The sequence below is a fragment of the Panulirus ornatus genome, chromosome 3 (genome assembly GCF_036320965.1).
Source record: "Panulirus ornatus isolate Po-2019 chromosome 3, ASM3632096v1, whole genome shotgun sequence".
In the NCBI taxonomy this organism is placed as follows: domain Eukaryota; kingdom Metazoa; phylum Arthropoda; class Malacostraca; order Decapoda; family Palinuridae; genus Panulirus; species Panulirus ornatus.
This window is the reverse complement of record NC_092226.1, coordinates 28,551,974-28,578,371: the sequence shown is the minus strand read 5'-3', so window position 1 is coordinate 28,578,371 and position 26,398 is coordinate 28,551,974. Positions and strand designations below refer to the sequence as shown.

General features: G+C 46.5%; 2 protein-coding genes across 2 annotated transcripts in view; one reads left to right on the top strand and one right to left on the bottom strand.

Moving 5' to 3' along the window:
• The window catches only part of LOC139761658 (cell adhesion molecule DSCAM-like), a 123,750-nt gene that overhangs the window by 92,019 nt on the left and 5,333 nt on the right, over window positions 1–26,398 (bottom strand). The window contains exon 2 of the mRNA XM_071685984.1: window positions 25,492–25,596. Coding sequence (XP_071542085.1) covers window positions 25,492–25,585 — 94 coding nt within the window. The 5' untranslated portion in view covers window positions 25,586–25,596. The remainder of the gene's footprint in view (window positions 1–25,491; window positions 25,597–26,398) is intronic.
• Window positions 8,869–10,706, top strand: LOC139759924 (uncharacterized). Its single transcript, XM_071682548.1, has 2 exons — window positions 8,869–8,882; window positions 9,770–10,706. The coding sequence occupies exons 1-2, from the start codon at window positions 8,869–8,871 to the stop codon at window positions 10,704–10,706; spliced, it is 951 nt and encodes a 316-aa protein (XP_071538649.1).

The following is a 26,398-nucleotide window of genomic DNA, read 5'->3' as shown; positions in this document are numbered from 1 at the left end:
CACTCCTCACTCTCGGCATCTCACTCACACTCTCATCTCACTCTCTCTCTCGTCACGTCTCACTCACTCACCCCTCACTCTCTCCTGTTACCTTACCCACACTCACACCTCACTCCCGTCACCTCACCCACACTCACCCCTCACTCTCTCCCGTCACCTCACCCACACTCACACTTCACTCTCTCCCGTCACTTCTCGCAAACTCACCCCTCACTCTCTCCTGTCACCTTACCCAAACACTCTCACTCTCTCTCGTCACCTCACCCACCACACACTCACCCCGCACTCTCTATTTACGTCACCTACTCAACTATCGCTATCTCCCATCACCTCACACACACACTCTTTCCCATCCTGCTCATACTTCATGGTGTTCCTTCTCACATTTCTTCCCGCCATCCAATGACCCGGAGGGAATAGTGGGAGGGGAGGTGCCTACAGTCTTGCTATTCTGTCGCTATCACATACAATATCATGAGCTCAGGACCCAGCTACAGCAGATAGCCTCAACACTAACTATTAAGCCTCCTATTATTTGTCTATCCTATATATTCCCTCCACTCACACACTCCCTCATACTCCCTCTTCACCTTTCTCACTACCTCAATCCTTCCCTTTCACTTACACACTCCCTCCTTTCACCTCACTCCCCCTCTTCGTTCCTCTCCTATCATCTTGCAGACGTACACTCCCAGTCATACCACATCATCATCTCTGTGGCACTCGAGTCATCCCCCCTGGTTATGCTCAACTTCTTATACCAGCGACTTCCTCTCTCCCGTCTCTCTGACATGGCCATGCAATGTCAGTAAGTCCTGTCTTCAGTTTTACTTTATTCTTAAACATCCACGTGTGTGACCAGTACTATCCCCAGCCCTACCTGCCAGCGTCCTTGAACAACCTGACCAGCTCTAACACTTCAGGTTTAATCCTGGCAACAATCCCTGCCTCCTGCACTGAGTCTCTTTACAATGCATCTGGTAACGTACGGAGTCACCACCTCCAAGTCCTACACTGACCTGCCTTCCTCAAATCTCACCCACACTTTAGATCAACACTTTACTTTCCAGCTCCATTTCTCACGTTTCTTCTTAACTCTCATGGTGTGTCGTCTCTTAGTTATACCTTCAACTGGTCACGTCCCTCCAACAGCCCCCTGACCTGCGGCCCCCCCACCCGAGTTCCTCCTGACCTTCCCCAGTGTTGACCAGTCAAGACCTGGGAAGCCTCGCTCCGCACAGTGACAACACACCTGGCTCGCCCCAACCCTGACCATCAAGATATCAAGGCTGGAGGGAACTTTTCCCTATCCTCAGCGTGTCTCTCTGTCCACGCCACACACACAAACACAATACGCCGCACACACCAGTAAACGCTGTAGTAATCTTTCCCCAGATCCATAATGCTGTGAACACATTTGTTTGTGCCATATTTTCCCAGATGTGTCTTACAGTTGATAGCACATTCACAACATTCTACCATGACGCCACGTTAAATGCCACGTATGATGCTGCTGCTTCCTGGAGTTACCCGCGCCACACACGTTCCATCCTACCTTAGGCAGAGCAACGCGCTCGACTTGAGTTTACTTCGACATTTCTCCGCCTGTCCACAGCTTCACCAAGTACATGGTTTACACAGTCTTCACCAGAGGACGGTAAACTAGATAGGTTTACATTCATTACGTAATAAAACAAATCTTTTAACGTAAACCTCGAGTGCTTAAAATAACGTTCTCAAGAAAAATTTCCTTTTCTCCCTGCCTGCCTCTGGTACGTGAACGGCTGAAAATACAAAGTCATCACGACTGTGTTAGAAAAATACAGAAACTTTTATTAATACGAAACCAGAGAAATGTTCTCAATGTTATACACTCAGTCCTCCACCCCCGGTCACGCTCGGTCCCTCCACCCCTAGTGACGCTCGGTCCTTCCACCGTCGGTGACGCTCGCTCCTCCACCACCGATCACGCTTGGTCCTCCAACGCCGATGACGCTCGGCCCTCCACCGCCGATGACGCTCAGCCCCTCCACTGCCGGTGACGCTCGGTCCCTCCATCCCTAGTCACGCTCGGCCCCTCCACTGCCGGTAACGCTCGGCCCTCCACCGCCGGTAACGCTCGGTCCTCCACCGCCGGTAACGCTCGGCCCTCCATCCCTGGTCACGGTCGGCCCTCCACCACCGGTCACGTCACCCAACATGAACGGTCAGGAAGAACTGATGACATTAACCAATGCTAACCTGGAATGTGTGTGTTGTAGTGTGAGTGGAACATACACCCGTCCCTTAGTGTGAGACAGGAACAGGCCCACCTGTCTCTCTGCGTGAGACGGGTTCAGGTACACCCGTCCCTAAATCTGAGACAGAATATGTGCGTCTGTCCTTCAGCCGGTAACACAATGCACCGTCGCTTTCTGCCTCTGATGGGATTATGCAAAAAGAAAACATGAATACATACGTAAATGTCCTGCTTTATACCAACGCCTTATGAAAGGTCATACGTAACTATAACTGTATTATGCCTTTTAAATGTTAGGTGTCGTTCTCTGAACAGAAATTAGCCTAATGACGTACCCACTTAAGCCTGCATCACCTCCATAATGCTCAGACACACCAAAGCCAGGTATTTAAGGATTCCCGCGAAGATCCCGCCACCCATACATCACAGTCCATCGGAGTTTGCCAGTGATCGAACAATGTGGGGGTCTGTAAAATCACATTATGTTCACGATCGTTTCCAGTAGAATATCTAATACAGAAATAGCTCTTAGCGATCAGAATGAGATGGAAAACATTCCAATCACACATGAGAAGCTACGAGGTCCACTCCCTCCTCCAAGGCCCAGGGCCACTATACCCGAGAATGATGGTGTCACTGATGATGTGATCCGACTTACTTTAAATGTCAAGTCTCCTACTACTCGCCCTCTCGATCTCTTCAGCGTGATCCTTCAGCAAGAAAGCCTTCCTCAAGCCCTGGGAAACCAGCCCCATTATACTGTACTTATACCCGAACATAATTCTGATGTTTCAATCTATTTCTCTCACGTCCTGCTTTTGTAAGATACAAGGGCGCATCATCTTCATTGGTCTCATGGATCTCATCTGTCCTCAGCTATCAATGTATTTAGGCTTCCTTCCAGGTAGGGCCATACACCATTACTTTGCCAAGTATTCATTCATCAACAAGAGAACACATGAACAGCTTCCGTAGATAACCCCGCAAAGAGGCAAATCATCTTAGGACAAATCTCAAAATATGAGGTGAGGGGTCACCTATTCAGCTGGATCAGAGGGTAGCTGTCTCAGACCGCCTCTCAAAGATCCTATTCAAAGGAGCCGTCTGTAACTTATCTCCTTTTGTCCTAAGAACCCCACAAGGAGGGGGTCCTCAGCCCCCAACACTACTCATTGTTCTCGCCAGCCATGAACTTGATCATGTACTGTGTAATGCTGATGACATCTGTCCGAGCGCCTCTTCGCACGAAGAACCTCAAGTTCTTCTTGACCACTTCGCACATTCCACCAATCACCGTCAAAACAAAAGACCTAATAAGAATTCCTCCTTCGTGCTTCTCAATGCTGTAACTGAAACAAGTCCTTTACCCACTTAAATAGCCACCAACATTGGTTCCCTCAGTGACCGACACACCTGTGTATCTGGCCTGGAAACCAGGCTCCTTGGTCGTCTACAACCTGTCCGCGCTCGTGTCCTCTCGATCTATCCATGTTTATCTTGCCAGCAGATAACTAACCGCAGTTCACCCGAAACTTCTTCGTTCCCCTTGACGTTGTACAAAACAAAGCTATGAGACTAATCCAAGGCTGTCCTATGTCGACGAGGGTAATAAATATGAGGGCTCAGCTTGCCCCTCCCACAATTCCTGACTTTATCAAAGGCTTTAATGCCAAATGTCTCAGCAAAATTACATTCTTTCACAAATTTGCACAACATCTTAATTAAGTTATTAAAGACCCCACCTCCCTGTAATTTGCTCGACCTTAGCCGATTCCACCTAGCGCCGCTACTGCAGGTGATTCCAACTACGGCCACTACTGCAGGTGATTCCAACCATGGCCACTACTGCAGGTGATTCCAACCATGGCCACTACTGCAGGTGATTCCAACTACGGCCACTACTGCAGGTGATTCCAACTACGGCCACTACTGCAGGTGATTCCAACTACGGCCACTACTGCAGGTGATTCCAACTACGGCCACTACTGCAGGTGATTCCAACCATGGCCACTACTGCAGGTAATTCCAACCATGGCCACTACTGCAGGTGATTCCAACCATGGCCACTACTGCAGGTGATTCCAACTACGGCCACTACTGCAGGTGATTCCAACCATGGCCACTACTGCAGGTGATTCCAACTACGGCCACTACTGCAGGTGATTCCAACTACGGCCACTACTGCAGGTGATTCCAACCATGGCCACTACTGCAGGTGATTCCAACTACGGCCACTACTGCAGGTGATTCCAACCATGGCCACTACTGCAGGTGATTCCAACCATGGCCACTACTGCAGGTGATTCCAACCATGGCCACTACTGCAGGTGATTCCAACTACGGCCACTACTGCAGGTGATTCCAACCATGGCCACTACTGCAGGTGATTCTAACTATGGCCACTACTGCAGGTGATTCCAACCATGGCCACTACTGCAGGTGATTCCAACCATGGCCACTACTGCAGGTGATTCTAACTATGGCCACTACTGCAGGTGATTCCAACTACGGCCACTACTGCAGGTGATTCCAACTACGGCCACTACTGCAGGTGATTCCAACCATGGCCACTACTGCAGGTGATTCCAACCATGGCCACTACTGCAGGTGATTCTAACTATGGCCACTACTGCAGGTGATTCCAACTACGGCCACTACTGCAGGTGATTCCAACTACGGCCACTACTGCAGGTGATTCCAACCATGGCCACTACTGCAGGTGATTCCAACCATGGCCACTACTGCAGGTGATTCCAACCATGGCCACTACTGCAGGTGATTCCAACTACGGCCACTACTGCAGGTGATTCCAACTATGGCCACTACTGCAGGTGATTCCAACTATGGCCACTACTGCAGGTGATTCCAACTATGGCCACTACTGCAGGTGATTCCAACTATGGCCACTACTGCAGGTGATTCTAACTATGGCCACTAGAGGAAGTAACAGCAACAGATCTCGTACCAGTATTCTTGGAACCTTGACACATTCGACCTCTCCAAACTGATTATGTAAATCGACATCGTAGTCAGCTCGGTCATGATATCCTACAAGGACTGATGTATGAACAACTAGACGATGTGCTCACCATCATGCCTGACAATACATTACTTATGTATACTAATGGATCCTTCAGAGGAAATGGTAAGGCCGGCGCGCTTTTTTGCTGTCTCCAGCAATAATAGCCTTATTCACCCTCAGCAAGACAACTTAGCCGTCGGTCCAGTTCCACCCACCACGAACATGTAGTATTCATATAGCATTGAGATATCTAATTCCAGGCTCATGCAGCAGTCCTCCATGACTTCAAGCCAGACTCTCGCAACACCTCCGGAGGGCGTGACCTGCGTGAAGCTGTGCCTTCCATCACTCACTCTCTGCTTATTGAAACCTATAACCTGTAACATCCAATTCCCACAGATACTTTCCCATGTCGGACATAAACGTCACGACCGAGATTATCTTGCTAAACACGCCTGCTTGCTCCAGGGTATAGTCCACTCCGATCACATCACATCTGCCGGCCAGGACCTCTTGAGAGATGCCGAAAGAGCAGGGAGCAGTAGTATGATGTTTTATGATCATTTTAAGTTCGAGAAACATGAGTATGGAGAGCAGCGATCTGTATTAAATAATGTGATACTGTAAACTACCAGATATGTCAAAGGCACAGTTATATGTAGCCAAGAAAGTCCCAAAATCTAGACCTCAAAGCCTACATGTTCGACAACATTGTTACTAGTTTACGATCACTGAAGTCATTCTGACGATATATCTAAAATGCGCCATGTTCTGAGCTATGGAGATATCTGACGTAATCAATCCCCGTGCAAATACATTCTGTATGTTATATAAGTGGGCCACTATCACTGTTCACAACTGGACACCACACTATCTGAACACTACGTCCTGTTCCAAATGCATGCTGATACTTAGTGTACATGTGTTTTTCTTTGTCTCTAATCGCGAAAATTATATATCTATCTCGGACATTGTAGCACACTGTATAACTCATGATACGTGTTTTCACTCCCCACAATAATGATTGTACTTGAGCTCAAACGACCCGTAATATTCAGCATGTGTGTCTTATGTTAACTTGTTTTGTATTACACAAATGCCACTGATATCATTCCTTCCTCTCACACGGGACAAGGCCCACCCGGGCCCACCTGTCACCCTCCTACGTTGGTGTACTGTACCTAATGCAGTTCGGTTTATACTTGCTTTCACACACATCTGGCCACGTACACTTCACTCATGCTGTCACTGAAAGTCTTTGGCCACACGCACCTCATTATAGACGATCAAGTATCCTATTATCTGACCTTCCCATTTATTCCCCACGTCAGGTCATCATACACGCATGTTGACGGACCCTACTATCGTTTTTTACCCTTGATCTTACACTCGAGTTAGGAAGACTCATCTCCACCACCAAGCCTCAGGAAACCGACCCACTCATACCCAGGTAACAACTTCCTTTTACGTGAAATCACGAGAAACATACAAATTTCATGAGACATGCTAACACTACACGGGCCACAACCTGTCACAGTGTGAGTCATAGCTTGCTACAGTGTGGACCACAGCCTGCTTGCCACAGTGCAGACCAAAGCCTGCCACAGTGTGGACCACAGCCTGCCACAGTGCATACCACAGCCTGCCACGGTGTGGACCACAGCCTGCCACAGTGCGAACTATAGCTTAATACTGTGTGGACCACAACCTGCCACACATGAAATGACAAACCCCTTCCCCCGCATGCGCGCGAGGTAGCACTAGGAAAAGACAACAAAGGCCACATTCGTCCACACTCAGTCTCAAGCTGTCATGTATTATGCACCGAAACCACAGCTCCCTTTCCACATCCAGGCTCCACAAAACTTTCCATGGTTTACCCCAGACGCTTCACATGCCCTGGTTCAATCCACTGACAGCACGTCCACCCCGGTATACCACCTCGTTCCAATTCAATCTATTCCTTGCACGCCTTTCATCCTCCTGCATGTTCAGGTCCCGATCGCTCAAAATCTTTTTCACTCCATCTTTCCACCTCCAATCAGGTCACCCACTTCTCCTCGTTCCCTCCACATCTGACACATATATCCTCGCAACCATATAACATTGTTGGAACCACTATTTCTTCAAGCATACCCATTTTTGCTTTCTGAGATAATGTTCTCGCCTTCCACACATTTTCCAACGCTCCTAGAACTTTCGCACCCCCCCCCCCCCGTGACTCACTTCCATTCGCTGCCAAATCCACTCCTAGAAATCTAAAACACTTCACTTCCTCCAGTTTTTCTCCATTCAAACTTACCTCCCAACTGACTTGTCCCTCAACCCTGCTGTACCTAATAACCTTGCTCTTATTCACATTTACTGTAAGCTGTCTTCTTTCACACACTTTGTAGAAGCTGTATCATCAGTGAACAACAACTGACTCACTTCCCAAGCTCTCTCATCCACAACAGACTGCATACTTGCCCCTCTCTCCAAAACTCTTGCATTCACCTCCCTAACAACCCCATCCATAAACAAATTAAACAACTATGGAGGCATCACGCACCCCTGCCGCAAACCGACATTCACTGAGAACCAATCACTTTTCCCTCCTCCTACTCGTACACATGCCTTACATCCTCGATAAAAACTTTTTACTGCTTCTAGCAACTTGCCTCCGACACCATATATTCTTAATATATATGCAGAACCTTCACTTCAACGTAAAGAGATAAATGTACAATCACCACTGGAAAAAGAAAATATGAAACTGTTTCTTATTTTCCCTTTCCAGTGGTGATTGTGTGTGTATATATATTCATACATCCTGCCACAATGTGGGCATGGCATGATGCGGGCCACAGCCTACAACAACACTGTGCGGGTCACAGCCTGCCGCACATAGTGTGGACCACAGCATGCCACAATGCGTACCATTAGCTGCCACAGTGTGGACCAAGACCTGCCACAGTGGAGGCCACAGTCTGCCACAGTGTGGGCCACAGCCTGCCACAGTTGGGGCCACAGTCTGCCACAGTGTGGGCCACAGCCTGCCACAGTGGGGGCCACAGTCTGCCACAGCCTGCCACAGTGGGGGCCACAGCCAGCGCAGCACGAATCACCTTCATAAGCCACATCAGGCCAGCCCAGCTGGTGATCATGAGGTACACACACAAAGGTCAAGAGACTTACTGCTCCAGTTCGCCATAAGCGTGATCAAAGCAGACTTGTATAATAAACAAAGTTATAAACACTTGCTGGGTGATGGTTGCATGTCCGCCTTGACCCGCGTCTCCACCAGCTCCTGAGGTATTTTTATTCTCCCGGAGACCAGTCGACAGTTTTTGTGGGTCATGATGAACTTCACTAAGGGAGGAACCTCCAGCGTGTCTCAGTTATGGTATTTCGGCGGGGAGGTCGGCCACTACATCAACCTGAGGTCGTCCTGTTCACTTGGAATACGAACCCTTAAGTTCTGCTTCTGTGAGAACTGCCAGGGCTAATGATAATATACATCTGTCGAGGGGAAGGACCAGTACTGCTTGACAGACACGTGCTACAGGATGATTCTTAGATTCGAACTTTACACAAGGTTTCCTACACTTGGTGGCTCGACAGTGACATGTGTTTCCCAATGTACGTTAGCACGAGAGGCCCCGCCGAGGGTTGATGTGATCTCTCGTTGTCCTTCATGAGCCTGTGGCTCCCGATTACAGAGTCCTGGCGCCCGGCTGCCACCCAGCACCCAAACCTGACGCCCGGCGACCACCCAACACTCACTCCTGACGCCCGGCTACCAACCAACGATCACTCCTGACGTCCATCTACCACCTACCTACTCACTCCTGACGCCCGGCTACCAACCAACGATCACTCCTGACGTCCATCTACCACCTACCTATTCACTCCTGACGCCCGGCTACCAACCAACGATCACTCCTGACGTCCATCTACCACCTACCTATTCACTCCTGACGCCCGGCTACCAACCAACGACCACTCCTGACGTCCATCTACCACCTACCTATTCACTCCTGACGCCCGGCTACCAACCAACGACCACTCCTGACGTCTGCCTAACACCCAACACTCACTCTTGACGCCCGGCTCCCAGCCAACACTCTCTCCTGACGCCAAGCTAACACCCAGCGTTCACTCCTCTGCTCTTGAACTAATCTAGGACAACTCAAAAAGTGCTTACGTTCTCTCCATACATCTGTGTACACTATATCAACACATTACGTATCTCATACCTGCACAGCATCTGATGTGCACGGTTGGCACACATAAACGTACTATAGATAAGAGTAAGGCTATTAGATTTCATGACAAAAATTATCTTATAAGTGAACGACTGGGAGATGAAGTAAGGAGCTAATAATTACCAGTGTCACCGTTACATTCATGACAGAAAATTAAGATCATGGTTCCTGCACTTCTGCTTCCGGCACTTCTAGTTGCAACACTCCTACTTAAAGTACTTCTGGTTCCTGCACTTCTGATTCCATCATCTGTGGTTGCAGCAACTTTGGTTCCAGCAATTCTTGTCGGAGCACTTCTGGTTGGAGCACTTCTGGTTCCAGCACTTCTGGTTGGAGCACTTCTGGTTCCAGCACCTCTGGTTCCAGCACTTCTGGTTGCAGCATCTCTGGTTCCAGCACGTCTGATTCCAGCACTTATGGTTGCAGCATCTCTGCTTCCAGCACCTCTGGTTCCAGGACTTATGGTTGCAGCATCTCTGCTTCCAGCACCTCTGGTTCTAGCACTTCTGGTTGCAGCATCTCTGGTTGCAGCACCTCTTGTTCCAGCACTTCTGGTTGCAGCATCTCTGCTTCCAGCACCACTGGTTCCAGCACTTCTGGTCGCAGCATCTCTGGTTCCAGCACTTCTGGTCGCAGCACTTCTGGTTCCAGCACTTCTGGTACCAGCACCTCTGGTACCAGCACCTCTGGTACCAGCACCTCTGGTTCCAGCACTTCTGGTTGCAGCATCTCTGGTTCCAGCACGTCTGGTTCCAGCACTTCTGGTCGCAGCATCTCTGGTTGCAATACGTCTGGTTCCAGCGCTTCTGGTCGCAGCATCTCTGGTTCCAGCACCTCTGGTTCCTGTACTTCTGGTTCCAGCACTTCTGGTTGCAGCATCTCTGGTTCCAGCACGTCTGGTTCCAGCATTTCTGGTCGCAGCATCTCTGGTTGCAATACGTCTGGTTCCAGCGCTTCTGGTCGCAGCATCTCTGGTTCCAGCACCTCTGGTTCCGGTACTTCTGGTTCCAGCACTTCTGGTTCCAGCACTTCTGGTCGCAGCATCTCTGCTTCCAGTACGTCTGGTTCCAGCACTTCTGGTCGCAGCATCTCTGCTCCCAGCACCTCTGGTTCCAGTACTTCTGGTTCCATCACTCCTGGTTCCAGCACTTCTGGTTCCAGCACTTCTTGTCGCAGCACTTCTACTGCTGATCAGTGATTCCTCCAGCGGTCGTGGACTTGACACCATAAACGCAACAATCATTTATGATTCATAACTTCCCCTGCTGCCCTGGTGAAGTCATGTTATGGTTATGGGCCTGGAAACCGCAAAAGGTTTGTACACTTTTTACTGTCGATAATTTCCCAGGTGTTTCTTCAGTGAAGCGTGACAGTGAACAGTGCCTGAATACCGACAAGAGGCCGCGGGGAATGATAACAAATGGTAGGTATCAGACAGAATGTCATGCGACGAATGAACGATATTTTTCTTGTTAAACAAGCGATAAGACTTAATGAAGAAATCCGGTAGAACGTACCGAATGGATGCGGAAAGAAAGAAAGAATATGGAGATACGATAACCGGTAAAATGAACGATAGCAAACGTCAGACATGCGATCATTCATTACGATATAAATACGTGGAAGACATAGAACAGTGCCCGACAAATGAATGCTAATAGTGAAATTCATATGATGATGTATGACAAATGAACAACAATATATCAACTGACGCGCGACATGCGAAGACAAAACTTCAAAACTATAATGACGTTGTACAAAACTAGCACGACCACAGTAATGTAGGAACACAAACGATATTTCATTATGTGAACCCTAAACCTGACACAAATGTCACGCGGCCAACGTGATATATTAGAGAGTGAGGAGGGGGAAAAAATTATTTGGCGTCGTATCCTTGACCTTTTATCTCTTCCTGACAGAGAGGACCTGTTTTACACAGTTCCCACATTATCGCCTCGTTAAATTGTGTAATCACGTGTATCTGAGGCATCGTCAGGTGGTAGCAGGTGTTGAGGTGGTTATCATTTTAGTGCCTCGTCAGTGGTGGCCAGTCGTGGTCCTACTCGAACTGAACCCGAGCAAAAACAAGATCCTCTGACATTATCTTCTTGCAGTCGACGCCATGAGAGAGAGAGAGAGAGAGAGAGAGAGAGAGAGAGAGAGAGAGAGAGAGAGAGAGAGAGAGAAGGCGGGGGCGCCCACCAACTGAACATGCTGTGACCTGAGGTTTTCCAGATGAGAGATTTCATCAGAAATTGGCCACTTTGGTCCGAAAAATCAAGACAACATAATTCCAGAAGTCCTAATGTCATACGTCTCAAACTAGTCCAATATTTATCTCCTCTGTGGCTGGAGGCCGCCACACCACGACCTCCTGCCTTTACGTAGCCTTGAGCAGCCTAGAAAGCCACTGGTTAACATTTCCATGGGCGGCCTGCCTTCTGAGGGTGCACTGTGGCACAGATGAATATGTCTGCGTTTCATAAGGCACATCTGATGATACACATTTATCACATTTGTCTTCATTTCTCCAACATCAAGGCCTCCGCAGCCTCGGACGGAGGCGCTATCCAATCCATCCATTACAAGAGAAATACCTTCACAGCCTCACATATCCAGGCCTGAAGTTTATATAGTTTTACAAACCTCTGTAAGTCTGATAACTGCTGGAAGAAAAAGTATATATATATATATATATATATATATATATATATATATATATATATATATATATATATATATATATATATATATATATATATAATATCACAGCACTTACAATGTATACAGAAAATAAAAAGTAAAAGTGGTGCTCACAGAAAAAGAGGAACGATGAAAAAAGAACTTGATGGTGACGACGGTAAAGGTCGTAAGCGAGAGCGACCTTGAGTGTGTGTATTGGCGTAACTCTAAATATACATCTGTCCTCACTACAGCTTATAACAACAACAACACTGACTTTCTAACGTCGTCGGAATAAACAGAGAAAGAGATTCCGCCAGGGATTAAAAAAAAACTTGTCTAAAAAGACATTTTTATCCAATGATATGAAAAAAGATAACAGTTCCACATAGTGTTACGGTCTGGCCCATACATTCTTCCTCGGGATCTGATAAAACCGTCGATGTATCGTGGATGGCACGGCCATCACCCTCCACAAGCAACACAGATGAAGTGGGAGAGGGAGCAGGGCGTGGTCACCTTGAGGCGCGGCTCCCGACCTGGCATGGCCGACTCCCACCACCCACAACACACACACCCTCTCGGTAGTGGGCACGGGAAGAGAGAGAGAGAGAGAGAGAGAGAGAGAGAGAGAGAGAGAGAGAGAGAGAGAGAGAGAGAGAGAGAGAGAGAGACTATTATAATCATCACTTTTGCAGTTCGGGTTTTCATGCTATCATCACGTGTGGTGTGCGGTTCTAACTATACATACGTACAGTAAAGTGAGGTTCACAAGCTTAGTATTTCTATCATCTGCCTCACAGTGAGGTATGAAAGTTTCGTCGGAAGTTCGCGCCAGGTCCAGGGTAATAACGTTAGTTGCTTCATGCGTGGCTAAAGGAAGGAGGCAATCTTCATACGACCTGACCAGTCGCCTTCCCTCCTGATCTCGAGGAGTCATCCAGGAGACTGGATGACTTGTTTACCAAAAGGTTCGACATGACCACCAGTCATCTCAGTTTCCACATGTCCCATTTCCTTATCAAACTTATCATGTCTATCCAAAATTTGTCTCTTATAAATAGACATGTTCCAAGTGTTGACCATCAGACATCAGGATCAATGGATCCTGTCTTCTGCGGTCAATTCCAACGACATTTACCTCGTTACCTATAAACATACAAACAGTTCCCTGTGCCCTTGTTCCAGATTTCTGTTTTCATACGACGTCCTCACGTCAACATATGTGACCTAGTCATTATCATTCACCCCTTTAGCATGACAGTAAGACCACTGGGTATGGTGACGTGGTCCTTCGTCTGACCTGGAAGCCTCAGGTTAAAGGCCAGGTCACCACGTCCAAGGATCTTAACGGTCGTCCTCGATGGGTTAACCTCGTAAAATCTATGACGCGGGATAATAATAACTGGAGTATAACATCCTCCTCAACCTGTTCCAGGGCTCTGGGCTTCCCTAACCACCTCAGGGACGCATGACTCACCAGACGCAGTTCAGTGGGTTTCACAGCGAGATGACATGTGAGGCCAAACTGCTTACTGTCTACCCTGTGTTAGGATCTGACCTCAACTGCTGAATTATGAAACAGAAATCACACATCTCAACGGCATGTACAAATGCACGAAAACCTAATGTACTGTCTCTCCACTACAGTTCGTCTTCCTGAGCCACTATAAAGAACAATTTATATCAATCACATCTTGTTTGTTCGCGACGTGTAACTACAGAGTTCTCCCCCCGCCACCTCAGCACGTAGTTCAGGAGGTAAACAAGGAAGTCAATGGAGCAATGTCTACATCGTGTGGCACAGTTTGATGACGACTGGTCTGTCAGGTGGCCCCACCCGATTTTTTTTTTTTTCCGAGTGGGTTGAAACTACCATCATTACCTCTTATTTTCATCCCAGGATAGTTAGTGATAGGTTATGGTCCAGTCAGAAAGGTACGACATTAACCAACAACCAACGTCTTCTGTGTGATCCTGATATATTACCCAACACACTTTAATCTATCCTGTGGAAGTTGTCATCCTTAGGTTAGGTCAGGTCAGGTTGGGTTAGGTTAGGTTGGGTAAGGTTAGGTTAGGTTTGGTTTGGTTTGGTTAGGTTAGGTTTGGTTAGGTCAGATGAGGTTAGGTCAGGTTAGGTTAGGTCAGGTTAGGTTAGGTCAGGTTAAGTTAGGTTAGGTTAGTTTAGGTCAGGTTACGTTAAGTTAGGTTAGTAAAACATCCAGTAAGAGTGCACAAGAGACCCCCACAAGAACAGGTAACGGTACATGTGGTGAGTTTAAAGGCTGAACACCAACTGCTGACGAAGCGACACTGAGGACGGCCTCTCAGTATGATGCCAACGGCTCGTGCCAGTCACAGACCCCGTCGGGGCGAACAACAACACACCACCGACCATCCTGGGTCTTAGAAAAAGACAAGAATGCGGGGACGGTGTTGGACAGACCTGCTACGTGGGTCATCCCATACCACCACATGGATCTTGACCCACGGCCACCTGCAGGCTGCACCAGCCGCCTCTCATCCCGGGGAACTCCCTCCGGCCTGACACTCTCTCACTCTCTCCAGCAATAAAGTTAAGAGCTTCGTGCAAGAAGTGGAGGCTGGGGTTCTCCCGTATCTTTACGAAGAGCCTAACATGTCTTCCCGAATCTGAATATTAAAATAAAAAAGAAAACATTCTCCATTTTTACTTATATCATGTCCCACGTCAACTATATATATATATATATCAAAGATTATGAGAAGCAAGTGTTTTGGGAGCAGCTGAGTGAGTATGTCAACAGTATCAGTGCATGAAACCGGGTTTTACTGATGGGTGATTTAAATGCAACGGTAAGTAATGTGGTCGTTAAGGATATAATTGGCGCGCATGAGGTATACGGTGTTGTGAATGGAAATGGTGAAGATCTTGTGGACCTGTGTGCTGAAAACAGATTGGTCACTGGGAATACCTGGTTCAAAAAGAGGGATATACGCAAGTATAAGTATGCCAAAAGAGATGGTTAACGGGCAATATTAGATCACGTATTAATTGATACGCTTGTAAAAGAGAGATTTGTTAATGTAAATGTGCAGAAAGGGGCAGCTGGTAGGATATTTGTTCACTATCTTGTGGAGGTGATAATTTTTAAAGGTTTTCAAAAAAGAGGAAACAATGTCGGGGAGAAGAGAGTGGTGTGAGCAAGTGAGCTTGGAAAGGAGATTTGTGTGAAAAAATACCATCAGAGATTGAGTTTAGAATGGCAAAAGGTGAGAGCAGAAGAAGTGAGGTGAGTGGGTTAAGAATGGCAGGCATTTAGGGAAGCAGTGATGGCATGTGCAAGAGATGTATATGGCGTGAGAAGGGTAGGAGCTGGGCATATTAGAAAGGGTAATGAAAGGTGGGATGAAGAAGTAAAGTTGATACAGCACTGGTGGCTGATTCGAATAAGAAACTGCAAAAGTTGGTGACTGAGTTTGGAAAAGTGTGTAAAAAGAGAAAGTTGTGAGTAAATGTGAATAAGAGCAAGGTTAATATTAGGTTCAGCAGGGTTGAGGGACAATTTAGTTAGGATGCGAGTCTGAATGGAGAAAAATTGGAGGAAATTCACATTCACACCCCATGTAACCTGTCTCTCTGCCCTGCTAAAACAAATAACCTTGCTTTTTTCACAATTACTTTCACTTTCTTCCCTTCACACATTTTCTCAAACTCGGTCACTAACTTCCGCAGTTTCTCACTTGAATCTGCCACCAAATTGTGTCATCAGCAAACAACAACTGACTCACTTCCTAGGCCCCATTATCCCTTCTGACAGCATACTAGCCCCTTTCTTTAAGACTCTTGCATTTACCTCCTTCACCACCCCATCCATAAACAAATTAAACAACCATGGTGACATCACAAACTCCTGCCGCAGAACAAACTTCACCTGAAACCACTTACTCTCCTCAATTCCTACTCGTTCATACACCTTCACGCTTCTAGTAGCTTTCCTTCCACACGATATACTCGCCAAACTTTCCACAAGGCATCTCTTATCAACCCTATCATATGCTTTGTCCAGATCCTTCAATTCCTTACACAGATCCTCCTGTTTCTCTAACATTTCTCACATATACTCTTCAAAGGAAACATTGAAATCACACATCCACTACCATTCCTGAACCCAATGTTCCTCCCTAAATTGATGCACTGTGCATGCCTTCATCGTCTCAATCACCACTCTCCCATATAACAATGTACCTAGTACACTTAACAAACTTATACCTAAGTAGTTCGAACATTCACCTTTATCCCCCTTAACTTTATACAGAGGCACTATGCATGCATTCTGCCGATCCTCAGCACCTTACCATGATAAATACATACACTGAAAATCCCAACAAACCAATTACCAACACAGTCACCCCTTTTCTTAAAAAATACAACTGCAATACCATCCACTCCAGCAGCCTAGCCGCAAATCATCTGACACGAGGCTTTCACCACATCTTCTCTCTTCGCCAAAACATTCTCGACTCTGACTTCGCTTAACTCGCCGAAACAAACACCCCACAAATGCCACCCTATCATCAAACATAATCAACAGATCACTCATAATACTCCCTCTATGTCCACCTATCTCATTCTTACCTATCAACCATTCTCCATTTGCCCCTCTCACTGATGCTTTCATTTGTTCTCTTTGTTTTTCTCACACTTCTAAAACATCTTATTCTCCATGATATTTTACAGATAATCGCTGCCCCAATTCTCATTTGCTCTCTTTTTCAACCCCTGCACTTTCGTCTTGGGCTCTTGCCGCTTTCTCTTATACATCTCTCAATCATTTCCACTCCTTCCCCGTAGGTACCGCCCATATACCTCTATTTTCACTTTTACTGGCAACTTTACTTCATCCCACCAGTGACTATGCTTTCTCACCTGTCACCTCCCACATACCACATGACACAGATTTCTCTTGCATATATCAATACTGCTTCCATAAATATCTCTCATTCTTTACCCACCCACCTTGCTTCGTACATTCTCACCTTTTGCCATTCTACACAGAATCTCTCGTATTTCTTCACACAAGTCTTTTTCAAGCTTACATACTTTGATCACTCTTTTCTTATTTATTATTTCCTCTTTTCCGAAAAACTCTATAAATCTTCACCCTTACCCCCACCAGGTGAGGAGGTTGCAGTCAAACAGCATCCCTTGTTGCCTGGTTGGGAGGTTACAGTCAATAAAGCGTCCCTGGTAGCCTTGTGGGAAATAGGCTACAATCAGAAAGCGTCCCTGGTAGTGTGGCGGAAAGGCTACAGTCAGTAAGCGTTCCTTGGCAGCCTGGTGGGAAAGCCACAGTCAGTAAGGGTTCTTGGCAGCCTGATTAAAAGGCTACAGTCAGTAAGGGTTCCTGGCAGCCTGGTGGGGAGGTCACAGTAAGGAAGGGTTCCTGGCAGCCTGGTGGGGAGGTCACAGTAAGGAAGGGTTCCTGGTAGCCTGGTGGGGAGGTCACAGTAAGGAAGGGTTCCTGGTAGCCTGGTGGGAAAGCTCCATGACGGTGCCCGACAAATCTATGGCCCCAAGTCCCCCGGCATATCATTGGGTGCTAGGAATCTTCAAATTTCTGTCTGACTCTATTACCAATGAGAGGGAGGACGCTAACAGAAGTAGTACCAACCCGTCCCACGACTTTTCCCTTTGTTCGACCTTCCTCTTTTTCTGTTCACTGTACCAACATTCGCAGTCTCTTAAGTAACCTCTCCTTTACTGAACACCAGCTGTCTAGTACCTCTCCTAACATCTTAGTTCTCACTGAGACACAGTTGTCTAACGATGTTCTCAAAAGTCCCTTTTTCATGTACAACCATAACCTCCACAAACATTCCCGGTATGAAGGTGATGTATGTGCTTCTTCCAACATCATCACACCTGTTGCACGCCTCAAGGACCTCGAGTCCCCAAACTATGATGTTACATGACTCAAGGTCTGGGTTCCTGCTACCACACTTTTCCTTTGTTTAGCCTGCTGCTCTCCTAATTCTACAAATTTTGATCTAAACTCCCGCCATGAGACTGTGACATCCTCTCACTCGCTACCCGGGGATTTCAACGTTCACAATAGGGAATAGTTGAATTACTTCAATACAAATGGCAGAGGGATTGAGGCCCTCATGTTCTCTATTCTCAGTAAATTAGAGCAAATCATCTCCCAACCTACCCATATTCCTGACTGCTGTGACCACTCTCCTAATATTCTGGATTTATTTTTCACCCCTTGTCCATCCCGTTGTAAGTACACAATCTCGCCCTCAGTTCGTTAATCTGATCACACTCTCAGGGATGTATCTATTCTAACGGCATCTCACCCTCCAGCAGCCCCCTCTAAGCGTAAATACTGGCAACGAATTTGACTGGAATATCTTACGTAATTTCTTTTCTGACTTTCCTTGAGTAAATCAGTCTCTTATGTGGTGACGCTTCTGTCTCCGCCAAACACACAGTAGATGTTATTCTTGCGGGAATGGACCTATTCATCCAATCCAAGATTCAGCCGCTCCTGTTCTGAGGCCATTAAGGCAACGGGATCGGGCATATCGGGCTTGAAAAGACTCCCCTTCCTCTGGCGCCCATTCAGCTTTTATCACTGACTGTAATCGCTACAAGCACGTTATCTGTGACACAAAGCGTTCCTTTATCCTAAAGTGCGGTAACCTCTCCTCGTCATCCACCGATGTGTCTCTCTGGTTTTTAGCTAAGGGCATCGCTGATAACTTTTGTCTCTCTACCTTTCCTTCACTTTTCCGTTCTGACGGTACTATAGCTGTCTTTCCCGTACACAAAGCAACTCTCTTTGGTTACCGTTTCTCCTCTAACTCCACCTTGGATGATTCTAACATTCCTTCACCCTCCTACCCGTAATCTCTTTCCGGACCCTCCGAAAAGCGTTTCTTTCTCTGGACACAAGCAAGGCTTATGGTCCTGATGGCATCCATCCCCGTGTAATGAAAGAGTGTGCCTCTAAACTTGCACATGTGCCTGCTCTTCTGTTTCGTTTCTGTTTAAAAACCAAAACTTTTCCTTCTCGTTGGAAGCATATGTGGATACATCCCATCCCTAAGAGGGGTGACCATTCAGACCCCTTTAACTATCGTCCTATCGCTTTGACATCTATCATTTCCAAAGTCTTTGAATCCATCCACATCATATCCTTAAACATCTCGAAAATCACAGTCTTCCCTCAGATCCGTAAAGATAGATTCACTGGTGATGTTTTTACCTGTCTTACTGGTGTGTGGTCATCATCCCTGAAAGATTTTTGGGGAGTCATGTGTAGCTGCCCTTGACGTATCTAAGCCTTTGGATAGGGTGGCATTGGGGTGTCATCTCTACGCTCCCCTCTTCTGGCTTCCCTCCCTCACTTTGCCCCCTCATATCCAGCTTTCTCTCTGGCCGATTTATCTCTGTGGTTGTTGATATATCGGCCTTCCCCCTTTTCTCCATCAACAGCGGTGTCCCTCAAGGTTCTGTCCTGTCTCCTACACTTTTTCTCCTTTTTTCAACGATTTCCTCTCCAAAAATTAATCCAGTGCACTCATACGCTGACAACTCACTGCATTCATCCACATCCTTCAATTCTGCTCCCTCTTCTCCCACTCGCTCTGCATCTCGTCTTGACACAGCTTCCTCAATAAACTCAGACTTGGACAGGATATTTCAGTATAGTATATAAAACTTGTTACGTTTAATGCCTCCACGACTCAGTTTCTACTCTCTCGAAAACTCCTCACAACTCTCGTTTCTTCTTTGACGGTTCTGTAATTCTACCTCTTGACTCAATGAATATACGTGGTATTACTACAACATCCACTCATTCTAGAAAACTCCACAAAACAGGAATAGCTAAGTCTGCCTCCACGAAACTTGCTGTCCTATTTAGATGTCGAAACTTCTTTTCTTCTGAACAGTTGCTCCGTTTATACAAAGGATTGATTCGTCCTTGTATGGAGTACTGCTCTCACATCTGGGGTGGTTCTAGCTCTGCATCCTTACTTGAAAGAGTTGAGTCGAAAGTGGTCCGACTTATAAACTGTCCCAGGCTAACTTCCAGAGTTGACTACCTTGCCTTAAGCTACAGTGTTGGTTCAGTTTCCCTCTTATCTTGGTATTACTTTGGTTTTTGCTCCCAAGAACTGGCTATTTCTGTGCCCACACCACTAGCAAGACCACACAATACTCGGAAAGCTGCTGCGTCACATGATCACTGTGTGGCCATGGGCAGATCAAGGGTGGGCAGTTGTGATACCTGCTTCTTTCCCGACACGTCGAAGCTTTAGAACTCTCTACCTTCTCATGTCTTTCCCAGTGACTATGACCTGTCATATTTCAAAAGACAGATTTTTCCCATCCTCCAAAATTCGTACATACTTTCCCTTGTCTTTTCTTTTTGTTCCTTAATTCTCTCTATACTTCAATTAAGGCCCGGCCTTGACGCGGACTTTTTTCCGTGAATGGAGCCTTCAACACGGACAAAAAAAAGTTTCCCTGTTAGCCTGGTGGGATGGCCACAGTCACTAAGCCTCCCTGGTAGCCTGGTAGGAAGTATACAGTCAGTATGCGTTCCTGGTAACCTGGTGGGAAGGCTACACTTAGTAAGGGTTCCTGGTAACCTGGTGGGAAGGCTACACTTAGTAAGGGTTCCTGGTAGCCTGGTGGGAAGGCTACAGTCAGTAAGGGTTCCTGGCAGCCTGGTGGAAAGGCTACAGTCAGTAAGGGTTCCTGGTAGCTTGGTGGAAAGGCTACAGTCAGTAAGGGTTCCTGGTAGCTTGGTGGGAAGGCTACAGTCAGTAAGGGTTCCTGGCAGCCTTGGTGGAAAGGCTGCAGTTCGTAAGCGTCCCTGGTAGCCTGGTAGGAAGCCTACAGTTAAAGTGCACAGCAGGAGTGGTTTGTCTTCATAGAGATTATGTGTAGAGAAAGACCGTAAGCCCTGAATAGTATTAAGTATTCAGTATGAGAGGTAGCATAAGAAAGAAAAATCATGAGGTTCTAGTACGGGATTAGCTTGGATCATGCCTACTGGCAAGACAAGCGGATCAGATTGTTAAGAAAGTTAATGACTTGGCGTCTAGAAATATGGGTCTGGGTTAAACTCATGGTAAACCAGAGTTGCCTAACTCGAGCACCGGGAGCATTTCCCGTGTGCAACGCTAATAATCAGGAGACCAGGAGAGGTTTAATGTGGAGCAAGAGTCAGGTTAAACCGTGAGTGAGGACGTGAGTGGCAGCGTACAAGGTGCAGTTAGGTCAGCGTTTGTTTGTTTTTCTTCTCCTTTCTGCGGCTTTTTAAAAAGGCCACTGATGGTGTGTGGGCCGTGAGGTGGCCGCTACGGCAACTTCAGACAGGCGTCGGGTGGGGTGTGTGTTTGTGTGTGTGTGTGGGAGGGGGGGGATGTAAGATTTTGAACACTAACGATCATGAGTGGAGTCTTTGGTGAGACGACACCAGGGGATTTCAAACTTAGAACAGCGTACTGTAAGGGGCGACTGTTGGTGCAAGTGTGAGGAGAGGTAGGCGAGTGGTGCCTGCACAGGTCAATCAAACTGAAACAAGGAGCAGGACACAAACTGGGGAGGTGATCAAGACGTATCGGTGGAACGTATTACAAAAGTGTAGTGAAGTAATACACGTCACGAGTCACAAAGCTCAATGAAACATTGACGAATTTGCGAAGCTCAGCTAAAAAGCTCCTCGTGCGAACTTGACTAGGCTGTTGTGACAGAGTTTGCTGGAGAGGATCAAACACCTTACTATTCATTGTACGGGACAAAAACATGTGTTTGAAACAGCATAATAGATAAGCGGATTGTAATCTCTTTAGAGTCGAGGGCACTGGCAGGTGAGTGTTGAATCAGGTGACGTCCAGACAAAGCGAAATGGCGCAGTACAGTTAGGGTGGGGCCCGGTCCCGCCTCTCACTGACACATCACCCACCAGGCAAGTGGAAATCATGGTCAACTTAAAATCCTCAGACTGGAGGAGATAATCGGTCAGCCTTTCACCATCAGCCGACGGCCGTAAGACTGCGAACTACTGAATTATCCAGCGCATGTTACCCCTGCTGACCCCCGGTATATAGAAAAATAAAAAAATAGTCCACAGCCTCTCAGCCATCTTGGGAAAGCAAGACGATGGTAAGCGAACCCCACGAGTAAAACAACGTAACACCTCGAGTATGACTTCATCCACTGTGTACGATGACATTCCTTGACAGGATGGTTAGAGTCATCGTACTCAAGGCTAGTCATCGCGCTGAAGGTTAGAGTCATCGTACTTAAGGGAAGAGTAATTGTACTCAAGGATAGAGTCATCGTACTCAAGGCTAGAGTCATCGTACTCAAGGCTAGAGTAATCGTACTCAAGGAGTGTCTCGAAGTCGAAGGGTCAAGTCCTCGTTCTTGAAGGGGTTGAGATCGGTTGGATGTTTTGGTGTGGGATGACGTGCTCGAGTGTCCTGAGGCTTTAGCTGAAAATTGGTTCCTCCCCACAAGTGATGGTCTTGAAAGCTCCCAGTCCTGAACTCTCCGGAACTAAAATATGTCAACTTGATTTAGTCACAAATGAAGAAGGAAAAATGCATGGGACTAAGAAAATGGAGCTTGGTCAGGTGTGTACTGGTGTGGTGAAATGGAAGGCATGTATGTTGAGAATGGACGGAAGACTGACCAAGACAGCAGAGGAGAGACTAAATGGAGAGGCTGGAAGTATTGGAGAAAGACAGTGTAAAAAGACTATTACAAATATGGCGACGCGTGCCTGGGGGAAGTTGCCCCTGAGTAAGCCAAGGTAGAGCAAGAGCAGCAGCCCTGACGTGACTCGTCCAGTTCAGGAGATGAGCGACGTCTGCGAAATCGGGTATAACGAGGATTCTCTACCTCTTGCCTTGTGTGTCTGAGGCTAATAATCTCGTGCCAAGTTGCAGTTCTCTTCCCATCACGAACTAGCGCAGGCCTCTGTGACAACGATAGTTGAGGGGGAGGGAGGGAGGCAGGAAGGGAGGCAGCAACTACCATATATTAGACACCAGCAGGCATGAAGGAAGACGAGGGTCATCACCATTTCTAGAAGACTGAGGGTCACATCCATCCTAGGAGGCGTCCGTGAGTGCGTTGCGGCCTCCTGCCAATTGCCTTGCAGGCTGCAGGTGTGAGGTTCTGGGAGGAGCAGGCTGGACGGACATGCCGCTGCCGCCGTCACACCACCACACTGCACAACCCAAACTTGTCTGTTATCTGGTTAACCTGGAAGACCGCTAGTCCACAGAGACCTCGATTACGAAGACCACAATCTATATTCACCTTCAGTTATCTACTTGTCTTCAGAATCGTGATGGAAGATGAGTACTGACTGTAATGGTGAGGTGCTGAAGGGGGTTGGTCTCGTGGCTGCTGGCACGTTAGCTATAGGTCAACAGAGACATAACGGGTGCGGCGCGGACTCCACCAGGATCTGCCTCATGTCTCAGACCGTCCAAATGTTTCGCAGTTGTTGGCTCGGTCAAGCCAACAACGATATCAGGGAAGACCCAAATACAAGCCGTTGAGGACGCTCCACGTGAGCTACCTCCTACTTGCCGTTCCAGACCCACCCACCTCCTCTCGTCCATAAGTACGTCTTGGTATAGCCATCCACGTCTTTAGGAGTCTTGACATCTGGTGAGCCAGGTACAGTGTGGCGAGTGATATATGACTGCGAAGCATCTCCTGCGCTACCTTGTCCTACTGACCAAGAATGCCAGTTCCACGGGTCTGGTGAGGGGTGGCACGCGCCCTGCTGGTGTAGCCTCATGTAGGTGAGAGGGGTGTGGATCGCTGGTGTGGGACTACACTGCAGGTTCCACCTTGGTTGACATGTTTGGAGAGAAGCTCAGAAAGCAAGAGCAGCGTCGTGGGCCACAGGGAACAGCTAGAGAGAGCAAAACATATGACCCTGGGAACACAGAACATTTTTTTGTCTCGGTTGCGTCAGACACATGAACCACGGAGAAGAATACTTTTCAATTTCTCGATGACCTTGGCTCCCAGCTCATCGAATCCACAAAGAGCTAAATAGCAGCCATCCTTCCATTTCAGTGTTCCGGCGCAGAAGTTTAAGCTAGAAACGGTGAGCTGCATTATTTGCTCACATTTCTCAGTAGAATTGGATTTATCGAGTAACCTTCAATCTAAGCCTATAACTGTAAGACATACTTCGTGATGTGTGATCTTACGTATCAAATGTAAGGTAATGGTTATTTTCCCGTCTGGTCGGCACCGGTGGGTCAAATAATATATTGCCAACTCCTCTTTTTTATGACGGAAGCTCCAGTCATGGACACAAAAGTCCACAATGAGGACAGACCTTAATTGAAATACAAAAAGGAAGAAATATGAAGCAAGAAGGAAAAAATATTTGAAATGCTGAAGGGAGTAGAAAATCTCCCTTTTATAGTGGAGCAAGTTGTCACTGCTAGCAGGGGCACGTAGATGTTAAGTCCCAAAGCTTCGCGGCGTAGGGAAAGAAGCAAACTACAACAGCCCACCCTTGAGCTGCCATCTGCCACACAGTAATCAAGTGACGTAGTGGCATGCCAAGTAGTGGTCTACGTAATGACTGCATAACTTGACAGCATAACTTGCAGGTCCTAAATATAGTGATTACATAGAAACTATGCCATTTGATATCTGAATGTGGACTTTTCCGATAAATATATGATCCGAAATTTGTTAATGTTATAATCAAAAACACACAAAAGAAATCTATAACTCTTAGGAAATCTAACTGGTAAAAATAAGGCAGGTCTGTCATATCTTGATTGCTCGGTCAACAAGCGACTAAATCAAATCAGCTTCGAACACCAACGTCAGGAATGAATCGACCTAAATGGTAAGGTCTGTGTATGTTGGTTTCCCGTGACCTGATGTAAAGAAACTATTGTTACCCCTGTAAACATGACAATCTAGGAAGGCAGTTTTTTCTAATTTTCATAATCATAAACGAATTGGATAGGAGGGCGTTCTGAGCTCATGTAACACCAAGAACACATGGACCTAATGCCTATATCTGAACACGAGAAATGTCACTAACATATCTGTGATAATATAAAGGTCTGACACGAAGACATTCAGTCTACCACTTGTGTTCATAACGACACATAAAGGTGCTTGCCAATGGTAGGTCTGAGTGGAGTACCTAAGTACCTATGTCTACACTTTCTAACAATCTATGATGTTCATCACTGATGGAAAAACAAACAAACAAACAAAAAAACGTTATGGCCCTTACCGACACTCCCTGGTAGATTTCTGCTTTCAAGGCTAATGATAATATTTCTGGCTTCATCGGAGACTGCCATGGTGTAATCTCGGGTATTTTCCATTTTCACTAATTCTGTAACGAAAAAAAGTTTTATGTACGTTAGAATCATTAAAATATCTTGGGAATAACAATGATACATTTTGAAACATTATAGTTCACTGTAGCTTCAGCTGAGTGAATGGACCCCGTGGGACAACGTCTTGTGTACCTGGGCAAGAACATACAATCAATATTCCTGGTCCAGAAGCAGAGGAAAATAGAACCGAAAAACATATTCATTATAACACCATCATATCTTAAGTTTTCTCATGTCTTTAACACAACGTCTCTACTGTTATAATGAGTGAACAACAATGATCAAATTTACAATAATCAGACAAGACAGTCAACATCTTATTAACATGACCTTTCTTATCTAACAAAAATATGTCTTGTCCTTTATCTGGCTTTGTCACCATTAAAACATTTTTACTCAAGTCATACAATAAGTTCATGTCATCTACCGTTATGTGTTCAAACTTTTACCGGATAAAAGAACAAAAAGTTCGAGAAGGCCAAGTTCTTATAAGTGGTTTTCACACAATGAACATCTAGAGAGGCTTTGTTATAGCGTAGGTCTACGAAGAGATCATAACATTTTCTCAAAGGATAGAAAAAAGATGATAGAATAATGAAGGATATTGTAAACTCATACCCAGCACTGGCTCTAAGTCCCTAGGTAGAGAAAGATACAGAAGGCCAGTTATATACAGTTCTATTTGATTTGATTCCCCATGTTTTTCATCTTAAACTAAGGTGATAAACTGTCTTTGTTGTGCACCTTTGGCCTTAATGAGAATTTTTTCAATTACCTCTTCAACATAACATTTGACAT